At 46.3% G+C, this 17,363-nt stretch overlaps 1 protein-coding gene across 2 annotated transcripts in view; it reads left to right on the top strand.

The window, feature by feature from the left end:
• bbs2 (Bardet-Biedl syndrome 2) overlaps positions 1–17,363 on the top strand; it is a 104,974-nt gene that overhangs the window by 30,748 nt on the left and 56,863 nt on the right. For both annotated transcript variants that reach the window (XM_038807029.1, XM_038807028.1), the window contains exons 6-8: positions 1,046–1,123; positions 6,307–6,411; positions 12,961–13,047. In XM_038807029.1, coding sequence (XP_038662957.1) covers positions 1,046–1,123; positions 6,307–6,411; positions 12,961–13,047 — 270 coding nt within the window. The remainder of the gene's footprint in view (positions 1–1,045; positions 1,124–6,306; positions 6,412–12,960; positions 13,048–17,363) is intronic.

The raw sequence follows: 17,363 nt of genomic DNA, 5'->3' as shown, positions 1-17,363 counted from the left end.
GTCGCCCAGTGGTTAGCACTGCTGCCCATGGTGTTGAGGACCCGGGTCCGATCCCGGCCGCCGGGTCACTGTCTGTGTGGAGTTTGCACATTCTCCCCGTGTCTGCGTGGGTTTCATCCCCACAACCAAAGATGTGCAGGTTAGGTGGATTGGCCAGGCTAAATTGCCTCTTAATTGGGAAAAAAAGAATTGGATACTCTAAATTTAAAAAAATTTTTTTTTTCAAATGTTCCATATCTTAATGGTGGATTATTAATTTTTGGGTAGGGATGTTTGAATATTATAACATTCACCTTGTTTTTATATATGATGTGGAGATGCCGGCGTTGGACTGGGGTGAGCACAGGAAGAAGTCTTACTACACCAGGTTAAAGTCCAAAATATTTGTTTCAAACACTACCTTTCAGAGCACTGCTCCTTCCTCAGGTGAATGAAGAGGTTTGTTCCAGAAACATATATACAGACAAATTCAAAGATGCCAGACAATGTTAGAATGCGAGCATTTGCAGGTCATTGAATATTTACAGATCCAGAGATAGGTGTTACCCCAGGTTAAAGAGGTTTGAATTGTCTCAAGCCAGGACAGTTGGTAGGATTTCGCAAGCCCAGGCAAGATGGTGGGTGGTGTTCTCGCGTGTAATGGTGGTATCCATGTCTATGATCTGGCACGTCTTGCAGAGATTGCCATGGCAGGGTTGTGTGGTGTCTAAGCATTGTCTGGCATCTTTGAATTTGTCTATATATATGTTTCTGGAACATATACCTCTTCATTCACCTGAGGAAGGAGCAGTGCTCCGAAAGCTAGTGTTTGAAACAAACATGTTGGACTTTAACCTGGTTTCTATATATGTTAGTGCGTTTATACCTCTTAACTATTTTGTTCATGAATATCCAAACCCTTAAGTAGCATCACTTATAAAAACAATACGAGCATGACACTGAGCTTAAGACAATTGGCTACTTTTCCAGCTCAATGGAGGAAGCTCCTTTCTATGTGTTGTGAAGTATGATGCATTACCATTGACATGTTTAATGCCTTTCACAGCTTCTGGCTGGCTCAGAGGACTTTGACATCAGGGTCTTCAAAGAAGATGAAATTATGGCAGAAATAGCAGAGACAGAGGTAAGAAGGATTCTCTCCCCTGTGCACCAATAAATTATTGGACCAATGATTAATAATAATCTTTATTACTGGCACAAGTAGGCTTACATTAACACCACAATGAAGTTACTGTGATTAGCCACTAATCTGTAGCAATGGCATGCCCCCCCCCCCCCCCAATACACTGCAAGCTTTATGCCGACTTGGCACGATGTTGGAGTCACTACCTCCAGGTCAATGTGACAGAGAGAAAGGACAGGTTTATTGTTCCTGATATTCATTGGCTCCGGAAAAGTACATATGTGAAAATATTAGGGGGAACAGGGCAGCGTGGTGGCACAGTGGTTAGCACTGCTACCTCAGCGCTGGGACCTGGGTCCGATTCCCACCTGGGGTGACTGTCTGTGTGGAGTTTGCACATTCTCCCAGTGTCTGAGTTGGTATGTGTGCTCCGGTTTCCTCCCACAGTCCAAAGACGTGTAGGTTAGGTGGATTGGACAAGCTAAATTGCCCCTTAGGGTGAGGATACAGGGCAAGGGATTGGGCCTAGGTAAGGTGGTCTTTCAAAGGGTTGGTGCAAACTTGATGGGCCAAGTGGCCTCTTTCTGTACTGTAGGGATTCTATGATTCCATGATTAGCACAGAATTGTGCTCAGCTCTGATCAAATAACTGCCAACCTTCATTCCTTCAGCACCTGAAGTGGGCCTTCTTTAGCAAGGAACTGGAGTTCAGCTGATGTTATACAGGTCATTATTCATTTCAGCTTGTGCCCCCTGGAATAATACGTAACTAAAGTTCCTTTGACTGGAGGTCTGAAGAAAATTTAAGGGGAAAATAGAAATCTTAACCTTCTGTACCGTGACCTGTCACAAGACAGTGGGCGGGCAAGATATTGTTAGGCCTCAGTCAGTGTTGCTTTTGAACAACTGCTACTGGTGTCACGGGCAGTTTAGGACTTAGTTGGTGGGTTTCTATATACTGGACAGGTAAGTTTTTGCTGCCGCACACTGCCAAAATCAGCTACAATCAAGAGTTTTGACAAAGGGTCAACTTGACTCGAAACGTTAGCTCTTTTCTCTCCCTACAGATGCTGCCAGACCTGCTGAGATTTTCCAGCATTTTCTCTTTTGGTTTAAGGGCAAGAACCCGTTCATTTAGACTGTACTTTGCATAAAGGAGTACGATTGATCGGAGGCACAGCCCATTGAAAACCAGAAAGAGGCCAGTGCATCAGGTACTTACAACCTGCACAGCATGGTCACAAATCTCTTGTTTTTGCAGTTCAGAACACTTCAAAGATCCATATGCAATTAATAGCAGTTTGATGATCTCAGTGAACCTTGTCCAGAAATTTATGTTACATCATTGAAGATTATGTTGCATTTGAGCTGCCAGTAACTAATATTGGTTGTGTTGATTCATATTCAGTGTCAGCAAGTTGGTATTATTATTTCCATGTAAAAATAAATTCCAGTTTTCACCTGGTAATATGGTTATGTTGCTGGACTAGTGATCTGGAGGTCTGGACTAATGCTACAAAGACAAATCCCACCATGACAGCTGTGGAAATTTTAAGTTCAGTTAATTAATGTATCTTGAACTGGTTTAGCTCAGTGGGCTAGGCAGTTGATTTGTGATGCAGAACAAGGCCAGCAGCGTGGGTTCAATTTCCGTACCAGTTGAGAATTCTGAATTCTCCCTCCGTGTACCCGAACAGGTGCCGGAATGTGGCGACTAGGAACTTTTCACAGTAACTTCATTGCAGTGTTAATGTAAGCCTACTTGTGACAATAACGATTTTATTTTCGAATAGAAGGCTTGTCTAAGGAATGGTGATCACAAAACTACCAGATTGTCAAAAACCTATCTAGGACAGCAATGCCCTTCAGGAATCCCAAATTTAACAGCAATATGATTGACTCCTAAGTGCCCTCTGAAATGGAAGCCACTTAGTTGTATCGAAGCACTATAGATAAGTCAAATAGAACAGGATGGATCATCTGGCACCAACCTAGTCATTGACAAAAACAAGGACACACCCTGCCCAGCCTACTATGCAAGGTTGTCCTCACTGACATCCGGTGACGTGTCCAAATTGGGAGAGCGGTCCTGCAGATCCATCAAGGAACAACATGGCATAGTCATACTCAAAAAATCATATTTTATAGCCAATAGCCCAGACTCCTCTGTCACCATCCCTGGGTATGTTGTGTCTCACTGTGGGGACAGATCCACCCGAGGTGCTGGCACAGTGATAAACAGGAAGGCGGGCGTGGCCCTGGAAGTCCCCCCCCCCCCCCTTCCACCGCCGCCACCACAACCACACCTATGAAGTTTCATGGCATTAAATCAAGTATGGGTGAAAGACATCTGCTGATTGCCATTCTCCCTCATCTAATGAATTAGAGCGTATCTATATTGAACACCAATTCGAAGAAGTACTGAGAGTAGCAAGGGCACAGAATATACTCTAGGAGACTTCAATGTCCATCACCATGAGTGTCTTGATAGCACTGTCTCCTGAAGGACATAACTGGGCCTTCGGCAGGTGGTGTGAGAACCAACAAAAGGGAGAAATCAACTTTACCTCGTCTTCATCAATCTATCTGTCGCATATGCATCAGTCCGTGCCAGTATTGACAAATGTGACCACTGCACAGTCATTGCAGAGATCAACACCTGTTTTCGCACTGAGGACACCCTTCATTGTATTGTAGGCAGAATGGGATAGATTCAGAAGAGATCTGGCAGCTCACAACAGAGCATCCATGAGGTGCTATGGGCTATCAGCCAAACAGAAGCGTATTCATCCATAATCTGTAACCTCATGGCCTGGCAATCCCTCGCTACCATTACCTTATTGACTTCAATGTGTTGTCAAGAGGGAAAATCTAGTCTGTTCTGGATTAGTGAAATAATTCTTAAAGATTGTTTTCTTTTGGCTGGCAGGCATTGCCTTGCAGATTCCCGGCTTGGTCACTGTCTGTGTGGAGTCTGCACGTCCTCCCCCTGTGTGCGTGGGTTTCCTCCAGGTGCTCCGGTTTCCTCCCACAGTCCAAAGATGTGCGGGTTAGGTGGATTGGCCATGCTAAATTGCCCGTAGTGTCCTAAAAAAAGTAAGGTTAATGGGGGGGTTGTTGGGTTACGGGTATAGGGTGGATACGTGGGTTTGAGTAGGGTGATCATGGCTCGGCACAACATTGAGGGCCGAAGGGCCTGTTCTGTGCTGTACTGTTCTATGTTCTAGATGGACCAACCCTGATTCAACGAGGTGTAGCACCAGACATACCAAAAAATGAAATGCCAACCTTTTGAAGATACAACTGAAGACAGGGCGGCACGGTAGTACAGTGGTTAGCACTGTTGCTTCACAGTGTCAGGGTCCCAGGTTTGATTCCCAGCTTGGGTTACTGTCTGTGCGGAATCTGTATGTTCTCCCCATGTCTGCGTGGGTTTCCTCCGGGTGCTCCGGTTTCCTCCCACAAGTCCGAAAGATGAGCTGTTAGGTCAATTGGACAATCTGAATTCTCCCTCAGTGTACCCGAACAGGTGTCCGAGTGTGGCGACTGGGGGATTTTCACAGTAACTTCATTGCAGTGTTAATATAAGCCTACTTGTAATAATAATAACGATTATTATTATTATCATTAAATGCATTTAGACAGCAGAAACAGCTTGACATAGTCAGAGCTAAGCAATCCCAAAGCCAATGCATCGGATTGAAGTTCTGCAATCCTGCCGCATCACTTTAAACACCATGGGGGGGTGGAGGAGTCTCCACAAATATTCCAATCCTCAGGGGCAGCACGGTGTTGCAGTGGGTAGCACTGCCACCTCACGGCGCCGAGGCCCCAGGTTCGATCCCCGCTCTGGGTCAATGTCCATATGCAGCAAGACCTAAACAACATGCAGGTTTGTGCTAGTAAGTAGCAAGTAACATTTGTGCCTCACAAGTACCAGGTATAGACCGTTTTCAACAAAAGCGAATCTAGCCATCTCCCCATGACAGTCAATAGCATTCCTATACTGAATTCATCAAAGTCAACGGGTAACCATGGACCAGCAACCCATTTGAACCAGACAAGTAACAGGGCAGAGGATGGGAATTCTGAGATGAATAACTCGCCTCCTAACTCCACAAAACCTGTCCATCATTTACAAAGCAGAAGTCAGAAATATGATGGAATACACTTGTCTGGATGAGTGCGGTTCCAACCATACTCCAGAAGCTCGACACCATCCAAGACAAAGCAGCCTATTTGGTTGGCACCTCATTCACCACCTTAACCATTCATTTTCACCACCACCAATATATGTGGTAGATCTCAGCACCATCTACAAGGTGCACTGAAGCAAGTCTTCTTCAGCACCATTAAAGCCGCAGCCACTACCACCCAAAAGGGCAAGGACAGCAGAAGCATGGGAACACCGTGACCAGCAAATTCCTCTCCAAGTATCACTGGCCCTGATTTGGAAATATATCACCATTCCTTTATCTTTGGTGCATTAAACTCCTGAAACTCACTTTCTTTTTAAAATAAATTTAGAGTACCCAATTCATTTTTCTTCCAATTAAGGGACAATTTTGTGCAGCTAATCCACCTACCCTGCACATCTTTGGATTGTGAGGGCGAAACCCACGCAAACAAGGGGAGAATGTGCAAACTCCACACAGACAGTGATCCAGAGCCGGGATCGAACCTGGGACCTCGGCACCGTGATGCAGCAGTGCTAACCACTGTGCTGCCCTCTGAAAGTCGCTTTCTAATGATATTGTGGATGTACCTGCACCAAGTGGTTTCCAGCAGTTCAAAAAGTTCACCACCACCTTTTCAAGAACAGTTAGCATGGGGGAATAAACACTGGCCTTGTCAGCTATGATATCCCATGAATTAAGTTTTTAAAAATGCTTTTACAGTATGGAATTGCAATGCTGGACAGTACCTGTGTAAATAAGGCAACATAAAATGATGGATAATGAAAACCAGTAGGATAAAAGGACTTGGCAATAATTTTATCTGTGATTTTGTTTTAAATATCCTGTAAAGTCTATGTTGAGGGAACCTTGGCTTTCTCAACAAAACTAATAGTTCTATTTCTGCCCCTCCCAAATGCCCCATTAAATTAGTTTTTCTATGTACAATTATAATTATATGTAGACATTATTCTGAGTCTTTGGAACCTTTGGGCTTTCTCTTCATAGACTATCACAGCACTATGCCATATGCATGGGAGTCGATTTGGATATGCCCTAGCAAATGGGACTGTTGGAGTTTATGACCGGGCGACACGCTACTGGAGAATCAAGGTATGCGTAAAGATGGTCAGGCTTGTGCTTACAGACCTGTACAAGAAAACAAATGCATTGGCACATCAAAGAAACCGGCCAGAAGAATTTTGAGATCAATTGACTGGGCAATTAGATGCTTTTTTCCAAACATGGTCTTGGATTCTCTCTTTTCAGTGTTTTTATTGGGTTTTCACAACTTGCATTTCGCAAGGATACATATTACCAAAAATCTCAGAACAAGTTGGTGAATGGCTTTCACGTCCTGTGGAAGGCCTCTTCTGACCCACGGATGGCAAATTTTATATTCTCCAGCCTGAGAAATTCCGCCAGTTGGCAGCTTTGGGTGGTGCTGCCAATCGCCAGCCGAGCCGGATTCTCCGGCGGGCGATCAGGGAGGCAGAGGCTTGGGCATCGGCTCCCCTCTCCATAAAGATCTGAAACCCCAAAGACCGCCACTTTTGGGCATTGCTGTACCCTCACTCCCAGAACACTGGACATTGCCATAAAGAAGGTCGTCCAGTACCCGACAAGTCTGGGGCATGCCTAGAACATGTGGCTGTGGTTGGCCAGGCCTCCCTGGCACCGTTCACATTTCTCCTCCATCTCTGGAAATAACCCATTCATTCGGATTCTACGCAGGTGCGCTGTGTGCACCACCTTTAGCTGCTTTAGGCTCAGCCCTGGTCACGTGGAGGTGTCTAGTTCCTCCTCCCATTTTTTACTTGTCTTGTCCAGGTGGGAGTGTACCTCTTCCAACAGTTTCCCGTACAGGTTTGCCCATTTTCCCTTCTCTAGATGACCCGGGTCCTGTAGTTCTTCTTACTAGTTTCCTGGTATCTGCGTGTACATTGTTGTTTTCTTACGGAGGATGTTTTTGACCTAAATGTATCTCAGGTTGTTTCCACTTGGTAACTGGAACCTCTCCGTGCGTTCTCCCAGGGTCGCTACTCTATCGTCCTTGTACATGCCCCTAATTGCCAGTGTCCCCTTGTCGTGTCTCCATCTTTTGAACATGATGTTCATTATTGCAGGAGTGAACCTGTGGTTGTTGCAGATTGGGGCCATTGTGGACACTTGGTTAGGCCGAAGTGTTGCCTCATTTGGTTCCACGTCTGGAGGATGTCTACTACCACTGAGCTTCTCAAACATTTAGGTGGGGGGGGGGGGGGGCCCTATGCAGGAACTCTTCACCCACTCTGCTTCCTGTTCCTTCACCCATCTCCGTACTCTTTCTGCGGTGGTTGCCCAGTGGTCGAACTGAGAGTTTGGAAGGCCAGGCCTCCTATGTTTCCTTTCCTTTGTAGGACCTTCCTTTGGATCTATGGTCTGCAATATCCTTTCACAGGATGCCGTATCAGCTAGGAGGGCTGTGACCAGCTTCCATGGGGGGTGCTTTGTGCCCGGCCTATCCCCAACCTCACATCCACATAATGTGGAGTGTGGTCATAGATTGATTATGGAGCACTCTACTACTCCCACAAGCATCACATTTCCCACTTCAAAAAAGTTAATCCTAGTAAGCACCCTATGTACCTGGGAGAAGAAGGAGAACTCCTCCTCCCCTAGGTTTGTGAACCTCCATGCCCCAATTTGTTCCATGAAAATATTTTTTTTTCCCTGACTTGGGGTTTGATCTGTCTGTCCTTGGGTCCTGAACCCACCCATGATGAGTCAGTGTGTGTCTATGTTGGGGATTTCAGCCATGGTTATCTTCATGAATTCCACATTGTCCCAGTTAGGAGCGTACATGTTTACAAGGACCACCAGTGTCCCTTCCAGGACACCGCTAATCATGACCTACCGCCCCTTTATTCCATAACTGTCCTTGTCGCTGTGAATGCTGTCCTGTTATTGAGCAGTATGGCCTCCTCTTTAGCCCTCATCCTGTAGCACGATTGATAAGTCTGTCTCACTCAGCTCTTTCTTAACCGCTGTTGGGGGCTGGTTTAGCTCACTGAGCTAAATCGCTGGCTTTTCAAGCAGACCAGCAGCACGGTTCGATTCCCGTACCAGCCTCCCCGGACAGGCGCCGGAATGTGGCGACTAGGGGCTTTTCACAGTAACTTTATTGAAGCCTACTCGTGACAATAAACGATTTTCATTTTTTTTCATTTTCATTTCCTTCTTCCTCAGGGAGGTCTTGGCTCTCAGACCTTTCAGATGGGTGGACACTGTGGATCTTTTCACCGGGCCATTAAGCCCTCTGATGGTCCAGGTGACTATTCTGATGGGGGTTTTCAGGCCCCCGTCCGTCCGTCCGACTGTTGGGTCAATCATACTTACCTTTTGGATGCACCTCTGCACTCTGGGGTTTGTTTGGAAGCCATCCAAAATTGCTGTGGGGTCACCGCTTTTGCCATGTGGCTGTGCCCCTGTACTCTGGGGTTTCCTTTCACAAGGGGTCTTCCAGGATGGAAGGTGCCCATGTTTCCGTTGTCACCATGTGTGAATTGTCATAGCCAGCCGTCAACCCCCCACCCTTCGGTTATCGCCCCGGGTCTGTCTGACTCCCCCCCCCCCCCCCCCCCCCCCCCCAAGCTGCCGGCCGGGCACTCTTACCTCATCGGGGGTTCTGCCACTGCCCTCCCCTCACTCATATTTCACTGTGCTAGCTAACCTGCTGGTGCAGCCCCCCGCCCCCCCGGATCGATCCACGACTTCCCCTGACCATTGCATTTCTCTTCTCCTGCCCCACCCATCTCCCTCCGCGCCTCTTTCTGTGTCCTACCACCCTCGCCCATTCCTTTCTGAGACTCATCGTCCACTCAAAGAATAGGCAGATCAGTCCAGCGCAAATAGTGTCTCCTTTTTTTAACCGATGGGACTAGAGGTCTGATTCACTGCTGGTGTTGTTGCCTTCCCAGCCGTGCTTGTTCATGAATTCATATACTTCTGCCGGCCGATGTAGTAAAGTAGTACTCCCTATCCAGCACAGTAGCACAAGTGGATAGCACTGTGGCTTCACAGCACCAGGGTCCCAGGTTCGATTCCCCACTGGGTCACTGTCTGTGTGAAGTCTGCACGTTCTCACCATGTCTGCGTGGGTTTCCTCCGGGTGCTCTGGTTTCCTCCCACAGTCAAAAGACGTGCAGGTTAGGTGGATTGGCCATGATAAATTGCCCTTAGTGACCAAAAAGGTTAGGAGGGGTTATTGGGTTACGGGGATAGGCTGGAAGTGAGAGCTAAAGTGGGTCAGTGCAGACTCAGTGTGCCGAATGGCCTCCTTCTGCACTGTATGTTCTTTGTGTAAAAAATAATTTTTATTAAGATTTTCACAAAACATAAACAACAAAACTATATTAACAAAACAACCATGATAAAAACCCAAGAACAACACCCACCTAACTAATAAAGCAACTGCAAACAAAAAAACCCAACAACAAAAGGGAAAGAGATAACACCCGCCACATCCCACAACCCCCCCCCCCCGGGTTGCTGCTGCTGCCGGCCTATTTCCCTACCGTTCCGCCAGGAAGTCCAGGAAAGGCTGCCACCGCCTAAAGAACCCTTGTACTGATTCCCTCAGGGCAAATTTCACCATCTCCTATTTGATGAACCCCGCCTTATCATTGATACAGACCTCCACGCTTGGGGGCCTCGCATCCTTCCATTGAAGCAAGATCCTCCGCCGCGCTACTAGGGACGCAAAGGCCAGAACACCGGCCTCTTTCGCCTCCTGCACTCCCGGCTCCACTGCAACCCCAAAAATTGCGAGTCCCCAGCCTGGCTTGACCCTGGATCCCACCACCCTCTACACCGTCCTTGCTACCCCCTTCCAAAACTCTCCCAGCGCTGGGCACGCCCAAAACATATGGGCGTGGTTCGCTGGGCTCCCCGAGCACCTAGCGCACCTGTCTTCGCCCCTGAAAAACCTACTCATCCTCGTCCCAGTCATGTGGGCCCTATGCAGCACCTTGAACTGTATGAGGCTAAGCCTCGCACAGGAAGAGGAGGAATTCACTCTCTCCAGGGCATCCGCCCACGTCCCCTCCTCAATCTCCTCACCCAGCTCCTCTTCCCATTTACCCTTCAGTTCCTCCACCGAGGCCTCGTCTACCTGCTGCATTACCTGGTATGTGTCCGAAATCCTCCCTCCTCCAGCCCACACCCCCGAGAGCACCCTGTCCCGTACCCCACGTGGGGGCAGCAAGGGGAACCCCTCCACCTGCCGCCTGGCAAACGCCCTAACCTGCATGTACCTAAACATGTTCCCTGGGGGGAGCCCAAACCTCCCCTCTAACTCCCATCTGCACTGTATGTTCTACGTTACCCTGGAAAGTTACCCAGAATTTAGAGAGGTACATCCTGAACCGCACATGGTTCCAGTAAAGGATTGCCGTGGCTGTGTTAAATTCTGCCCGACACTTGGCCAAATCTGCCCCAATGTCCTGGTACACACTGATCAAGTGTCCCTCTCACTCACAGGACAGTGTGTGCTTTGCCCAATTCAGGATCTTTTCCTGGTCTTGATACCAGTGCAGTTTTGCGATGATGGTCCTTGACTGCTCCCCAGTCTTTGGCTTTAGCCGGAGTGACATGTGAGTTAAGTCCGCTTCTATGGGCTTGGGGAAGCTTTTCCCTCCAACAAGTTTGCCCAGCATCTGTACCACATACAGGGTTTCTGCCCTCGGTACCCTCCGGTAGGCCCACAATGCAGAGGTTTTTGGCAACGTGACCGGTTCTCTTGGTTTTCGGCTTTCCACCAACCTTGCGGTGAGGCGATCCAGTCACTCTGGTTGGTCGCGGCCTTCTCCAGCTCTCTTATCACCGCCTTTTGTGTTTCCAGATGCTGCTCTGTTTTCTCCAGCACTGCTTTAAAGAGGACCAGCGCCTCCACTATCGCCACATTCACCATTGCCATCATTTCAAGCTTTGCAAACTTGGAGCTCCTGTGCTAGGAGGTCTCTCCATTCATTTATCGGCAGGTAGCCCGGCATATGTCCTGGCAACTCATCCTGTTTAGGTGTGGCTGGTTCCTCGTCGCTTCTCATGGTCGCCATTGCCTCAATCTTCCTCTCCCGAATCTGCCGTCTTTTCAGCTCCTCGGGTTGTTGCCTGGCGTTCCTCGTTCAATGTGGTGGTATTGGAGGAGGGTGGGGGCGCTTTTTCCCTGGGCTTAGTGGTCTATTTTTGGACTAAGTTCCTAATTTCAGGTATCCAGGAGAGCCACCTTTCGTGCATCCGCTCAGCACCCCCCTGTCACCGGAAATCATGATTCTTGATAGTGTAGTGGGTTGGACAAAGAGATGCTGTAAGAGTATTACACAGATTTGGGCTGTCACATCCCAGTTCCTCCGTATGCAATTGCTACTTTATAGCTAATTGTCACTCTATAGCTAATTGCCACTGATATGTTAGTATCTCTTAAGGAATGCAGGATGGCTGGTGTGGGAGGGAGAGAAAGGATCGCATTGATGCAGTAGTTTCATTATGTTTGACGGACTTTGGGACAAATTAGAGAAATTTTATTCTGCGCCTACCTGATCTCTGCTTGTTTCATGCTAATGGTAGATGCTTGAAATGGACAGTGTTCCATTCTTCACCTGTAAAGAACATAACATTCCCAAAAACTGTTTTCTTTAATAAATATGTACTGATCTATGTATGAATTGTCTTTTTGTACAGCAATATTATTTGTGTATATTATTTTCCCCTTTCTCTTCGATATCCTTGGGTACACAAGCAGAGTTATTTACTTCCAGTATCTTACTCGCATTACTTTGAACCAGGCATTCGGAAGAGCATGAAAGGAGAATGAGATGACTTCCTGCTGAAATTTTCATTTGTCAATACCGTATAATGGCACAACTGATTAACTTGACTCGTTTAAGATCGCTTTTCATTGTTACATACCAAGAGTTAGATTTGGACTCGACACAAAATGAGAGATCACGCAATGCTCACTTATGATTATTGGGTGCAGCTTGTGATTGTTATAAATAATGTACACGAGGGTGGCGCAGTTGTTAGTACTGCTGCCTCACGGCGCCAAGGACCCAGGTTCGATCTCGGCCCTGGGTCACTGTCAGTGTGTCTGCTTGAGTCTCATCCCCATAACCTAAAGATGTGCAGGATAGGTGGATTGGCCACGTTAAATTACCCCTTAATTAGAAAAAGAAGATTTGGGGAATCTAAGTTTATATTAAAAAAAAAATAATGTACACCAAATGTACAGGACAGAAACAGGCTATTCAGCCCAAATGGTCTGTGGTGATGATTTTACGATTCATTTGTGCCTTGTCCCACTCTTATTTCATAATCCTATTCCTTTCTTCATGGACTTATCTAGCTTCCTTTTAAATGTATCTGGACTATTCCCCTCAATTATTCTATTGATTGCAAGTTCCACAATGGTGGTGATACCTAGTAACACAAATCTCCATTTATCTAGCAGGGGATCAGATACAAAGTGCAGACATTAATAACCATTTGTTGTTCGAGGCAAAGAGATGAAAAGTGATTTTTTTTGATCCATGGTTGAAATTACGATCTTCACATTTTGATTTTTAAATGATAGTGCTTTTATACTGATAAATTACCTTGTTTTGTGCTTTTAATTTCTTGCAGTCTAAAAATCATGCCATGAGTATTCATGCTTTTGACTTGAACTCAGATGGTGTTTGCGAGTTAATCACTGGATGGTCAAATGGGAAGGTGAGTTATCATTGTATATCTGTCACAAGTAATGGGAAAGATTTATTGGAGAATGTTGAATGGATGGCAGGTGATTTTAAGTTGGCGATTCAGATAATATCACAAACCATCAGGAAAAACTTTGAGATTCTTCTCTGGCTTGAGCCCAAGATTGAATGCAAATGAAAGGTGTCTGATATTTATTTTGTGGAGTTTTAACTCTGGCTCCCCCCCAGCAGAGGTTAGTGTTGCGTGATATCGGTCTGTAGGTCGTGACTCGGGGTCTCTGGAAGTACCAGAAAGTGATTAAAGCCTTGTGATAAAGTAAAGCAGTTACTTCATAACCTCTTGATATAAATGGACTATGACACAATATTGCTACAATACTGATATAGGGCTAAATGTGGTATAATTGGACCATGACATGCAACCTGATATGTAATTGGACTGACACAAGACCATTAATGATAGTTTGTTGGCTGGGCGCAACCTGGCTATAACTATTATTCCGGTCTTATTTTAAATTCCTACAGTGCAGAAGGAGGCCATTCGGCCCATCGAGTCTCCACCAACCCTTTGAGAGAGCACCCTTACCTAGGTCCACTCACCCGTGACACCATCTAACCATTGAACACTAAGGGGCAATTTAGCATGGCCAATCCACCTAACCTGGGAGGAAACCAGAGCACGCGGGGGAAACCCGCATAGCCAGGAGAATGTGTAAACTCCACACTGACAGTTACCCAAGGCTGGAATTGAACCTGGATTGCTGATGCTGTAAGGCAGCAGTGCTAATCACTGTGCCATGTGAGTTACAGAATGTGCCACTCTTTTATATAAGGATTAGTTGTATGCTAAAGTGTTCCTCTCTTGAAGACATTGGCATCTTGTTCTGGTAGTTATCAATTTTGCTAGTGGATGTTGCAAAGCTGTTTGATTTTAGTATGCTTCTCAGCTAAGCCTGTTGCTATGTACACCCAAAGCCCTTAGACGTGCCCCACTTGTATGACTCATTAGACCATAAGAAATAGGAACAGGAGGAGACCATTCAGCTGTTCCAAGTCTGCTCCACCATTTAATAAGATCATGGCTGACGTAACACTCACTGAGTCCACTTTCCTGCCTTCTCTCCTTAACCCTTAACTGATTAAAAACCGATCGATCTCAGCCTTGAAAATTTTCAAGGATGCAGCTTCCTGGGGGAAAGAATTCCAAAGAAATTCTTCCTCAAATCCATCTTTAACTTCCCCTATATTGACTGGGACTCACTTAGTGCTCGGGGCTTAGATGGGGCAGAGTTTGTAAGGAGCATCCAGGAGGGCTTCTTGAAACAATACGTAAATAGTTCAATTAGGGAAGGGACGTACTGGACTGGTATTGGGGAATGAGCTGGGGCAGGTGGTCTAAGTTTAAGTAAGGAACCATTTCGTGAACAGTGACCATAATTCAGTACTGTTTCAATTCAATTGCTTTTAAGGTACTGTTGGATAAAGAAAAGAGTAGTCCTTGGATGAAGGTGTTAGTTTGGGGGAAGGCTGGCAGCATGGTGGCGCAGTAGTTAGCACTGCTGCCTCACTCCACCAAGGACCCGGGTTCAATCCCGGCCCTGGGTCACTGTCCGTGTAGAGTTTGCACATTCTCCTGTGTCTGCGTGGGTCTCACCCCTATAACCCAAAAAGATGCACAGGATAGGTGAATTGGCCACGCAAAATTACCCTTTAATTGGAAAAAAAATAATTTGGTACTCTAAATTTATTTTAAAAAGAAAGAAAAATTGGGGGAAGGCTAATTATAACAATATTAGGCAGGAACTGAAAAATCTAGATTGGGGCGGATGTTTGAGGGTAAATCAACACTTGGCATGTGAGAAGCTTTCAAATGTCAGTTGATAAGAACTCAGGATCCTGTGAGGAAGAAGGATAGGTATGGCAAGTTTTGGGAACCTTGGATAACAAGAGATATTGTGAGCCGAGTCAAAAAGAAAAAGGAAGCATCTGTAAGGGCTATAAGGCTGAGAACAGACAAAGCCCATGAGGAATATAAGGAAAGTAGGTAGGAACTTAAGCCAGGAGTCAGGAGGGTCAAAAGGGGTCACAAAAAGTCATTGGCAAAGAATATTAAGGAAAATCTCAAGGTACATAAAGAGCAAGAGGGTAGCCAGGGAAAGGGTTGGCCCATTCAAGGACACTGGAGGGAATCAAAGTGTGGAGCCAAAGGAAATGGGTGAGTTACTAAATGAGCACTTTGCATCAGTATTCACCAAAGAGAAGGACTTGGTGGATGATGAGTCTGGGAAGGGTGTGCAAATGACCTGGGTCACATTGAGATCAAAAAGAAGGAGGTGTTGGTGTCTTAAGGTAGATAAATCCCCAGGGCCTGATGGGATCTGCCCCAGAATACTGAGGGAGGCAAGGGAGGAAATTGCTGGGGGCTTGATCCCCATGGTGGCATGGTAGCACAATGGTTTGCACTGTTGCTACACAGCTCCAGATCCCAGGTTCGATTCTCGGCTCGCGTCACTGCCTGTGTGGAGTCTGCACATTTTCCCGTGTCTGCGTCGGTTTCCTCCGGGTGCATCGGTTTCCCCCCACAGTCCAAAGATGTGCAGGCTGGGTGGACTGGCCATGATCAATTGCCCTTCGTGTCCAAAATAAAAAAGGTTAGGTGGGGTTAGGGAGATAGGGTGGAGGTGTGGGTTTGAGTGGCCTCCTTCTGCACTGTAAAGTCTATGATTCTATGATTGACAGAAATCTTTGTATCCTCACTGTTTACAGGTGAAGTCTCAGACTGGAGAATAGCTCATGCTGTTCCTTTGTTCAAGAAGGTTAGCAAGGATAATCCAGGGAATTAGAGGCCGGTGAGCCTTACATCAGTGGTAGGGAAATTATTGGAGAGAATTCTTCAAGACAGGATTTAGTCCCAGTTGGAAGCAAGTGGACGTATTAGGGAGAGGCATCATGGTTTTGTGAAGGGGAGGTTATGTCTCACTAACTTGATCTAGTTTTTCGAGTAAGTGAGGAAGATGATTGATGAAGGTAGGACAATGGATGCTGTCTACATGGACTTCAGTAAGGCCTTTGACAAGGTCCCTCATGACAGACTGGTACAAAAGGTGAAGTCACACGGAATCGGGTGAGCTAGCAAGGTGGATACAGAACTGGCTCGGTTAACGAAGACTGAGGGTAGCAGTGGAAGGATGCTTTTCTGAATGGAGGGCTGTGACTCGTGATGTTCCACAGGGATCAGTGCTGGGATGTTTTCTGTTTGTTGTATATGTAAATGATTTGGAGGAAAATGTAACTGGTCTGATTAGTAAGTTTGCGGACGACACAAAGGTTGGTAGAATTGCGGATAGCGCTGAGGATTGTCAGAGGATACAGCAGGATATAGAGACTTGGGCACAGAGATGGGAGATGGAGTTTAATTTGGACAAATGTGAGGTAAATGGAAGGTCTAATACAGGTGGGAAATATACAGTAAATGTCAAGGCAGAATCCTTTAGAATATTGACAGGCAGAGGGATCTGGGTGTACAGGTCCACGCAGGTGGAGATGCTTGCCTTCATCGGCCAGGGCGTTGAGTATAAAAATTGGCAAGTCATGCTGCAGCTGTACTGAATCTTAGTTAGGCCACACTTGGAATATAGTGTTCAATTCTGGCCGCCACACTAGTGTTGAATTCTGGTCACTTTGGAGAGGGTACAGAAGAGGTTTACCAGAATGGTGGCTGGTATGGAGGGCATTACCTCTGAGGAGAGGTTGGATAAACTCGGTTTGTTTTCACCGGAATAACAGAGGTTGAGTGGCGACCTAATAGAAACCTACAAAATTATGAGGTGCATGAGCAGAGTGGATAGTGTTGCTCGTTCTGAGTAAGTGTGCTTAACACTCACTTGGCTCTGTTTCTCTTTTTATGCTCTGGAGTCGCCAGGTGCCGTAAAAGACACCGTCACAAGTATCAAGGTCAAGTTCAAAGCAATAAAGTTATACACCGATTAGTAAGTCCAAAACAATTAGAGTTTATTATAAAACAATTATAATAACACTCATGCACACGCTAAAGACTAGCTTACTTCTACCATTAAACGACTAATACTTACCTAAGAAGGAACAGGCAAGGTCAGGGAACAAGGCCTTCGTTCCGTTCTGGTCTGCAACTTCGAGTCACTATTGGTCGACAAGGGTATAAGTAATGCCTGGGTCAAGTAGCGATCGTCGTTTGGCACTTACTTATCGATGGCTGCTGCTCGACGGCTGGTGTAAAAGACAGGAGGCTGGAGTCGGAGGCCGGAGACAGGAGACTGAACCATGTGCGGGACCTTTTTTTATAGGTCCCAG

Source organism: Scyliorhinus canicula, chromosome 9, assembly GCF_902713615.1.
Source record: "Scyliorhinus canicula chromosome 9, sScyCan1.1, whole genome shotgun sequence".
NCBI lineage: Eukaryota > Metazoa > Chordata > Chondrichthyes > Carcharhiniformes > Scyliorhinidae > Scyliorhinus > Scyliorhinus canicula.
Note: the sequence above shows the minus strand (reverse complement) of the source record. Positions and strands in the feature narration are given on the sequence as shown.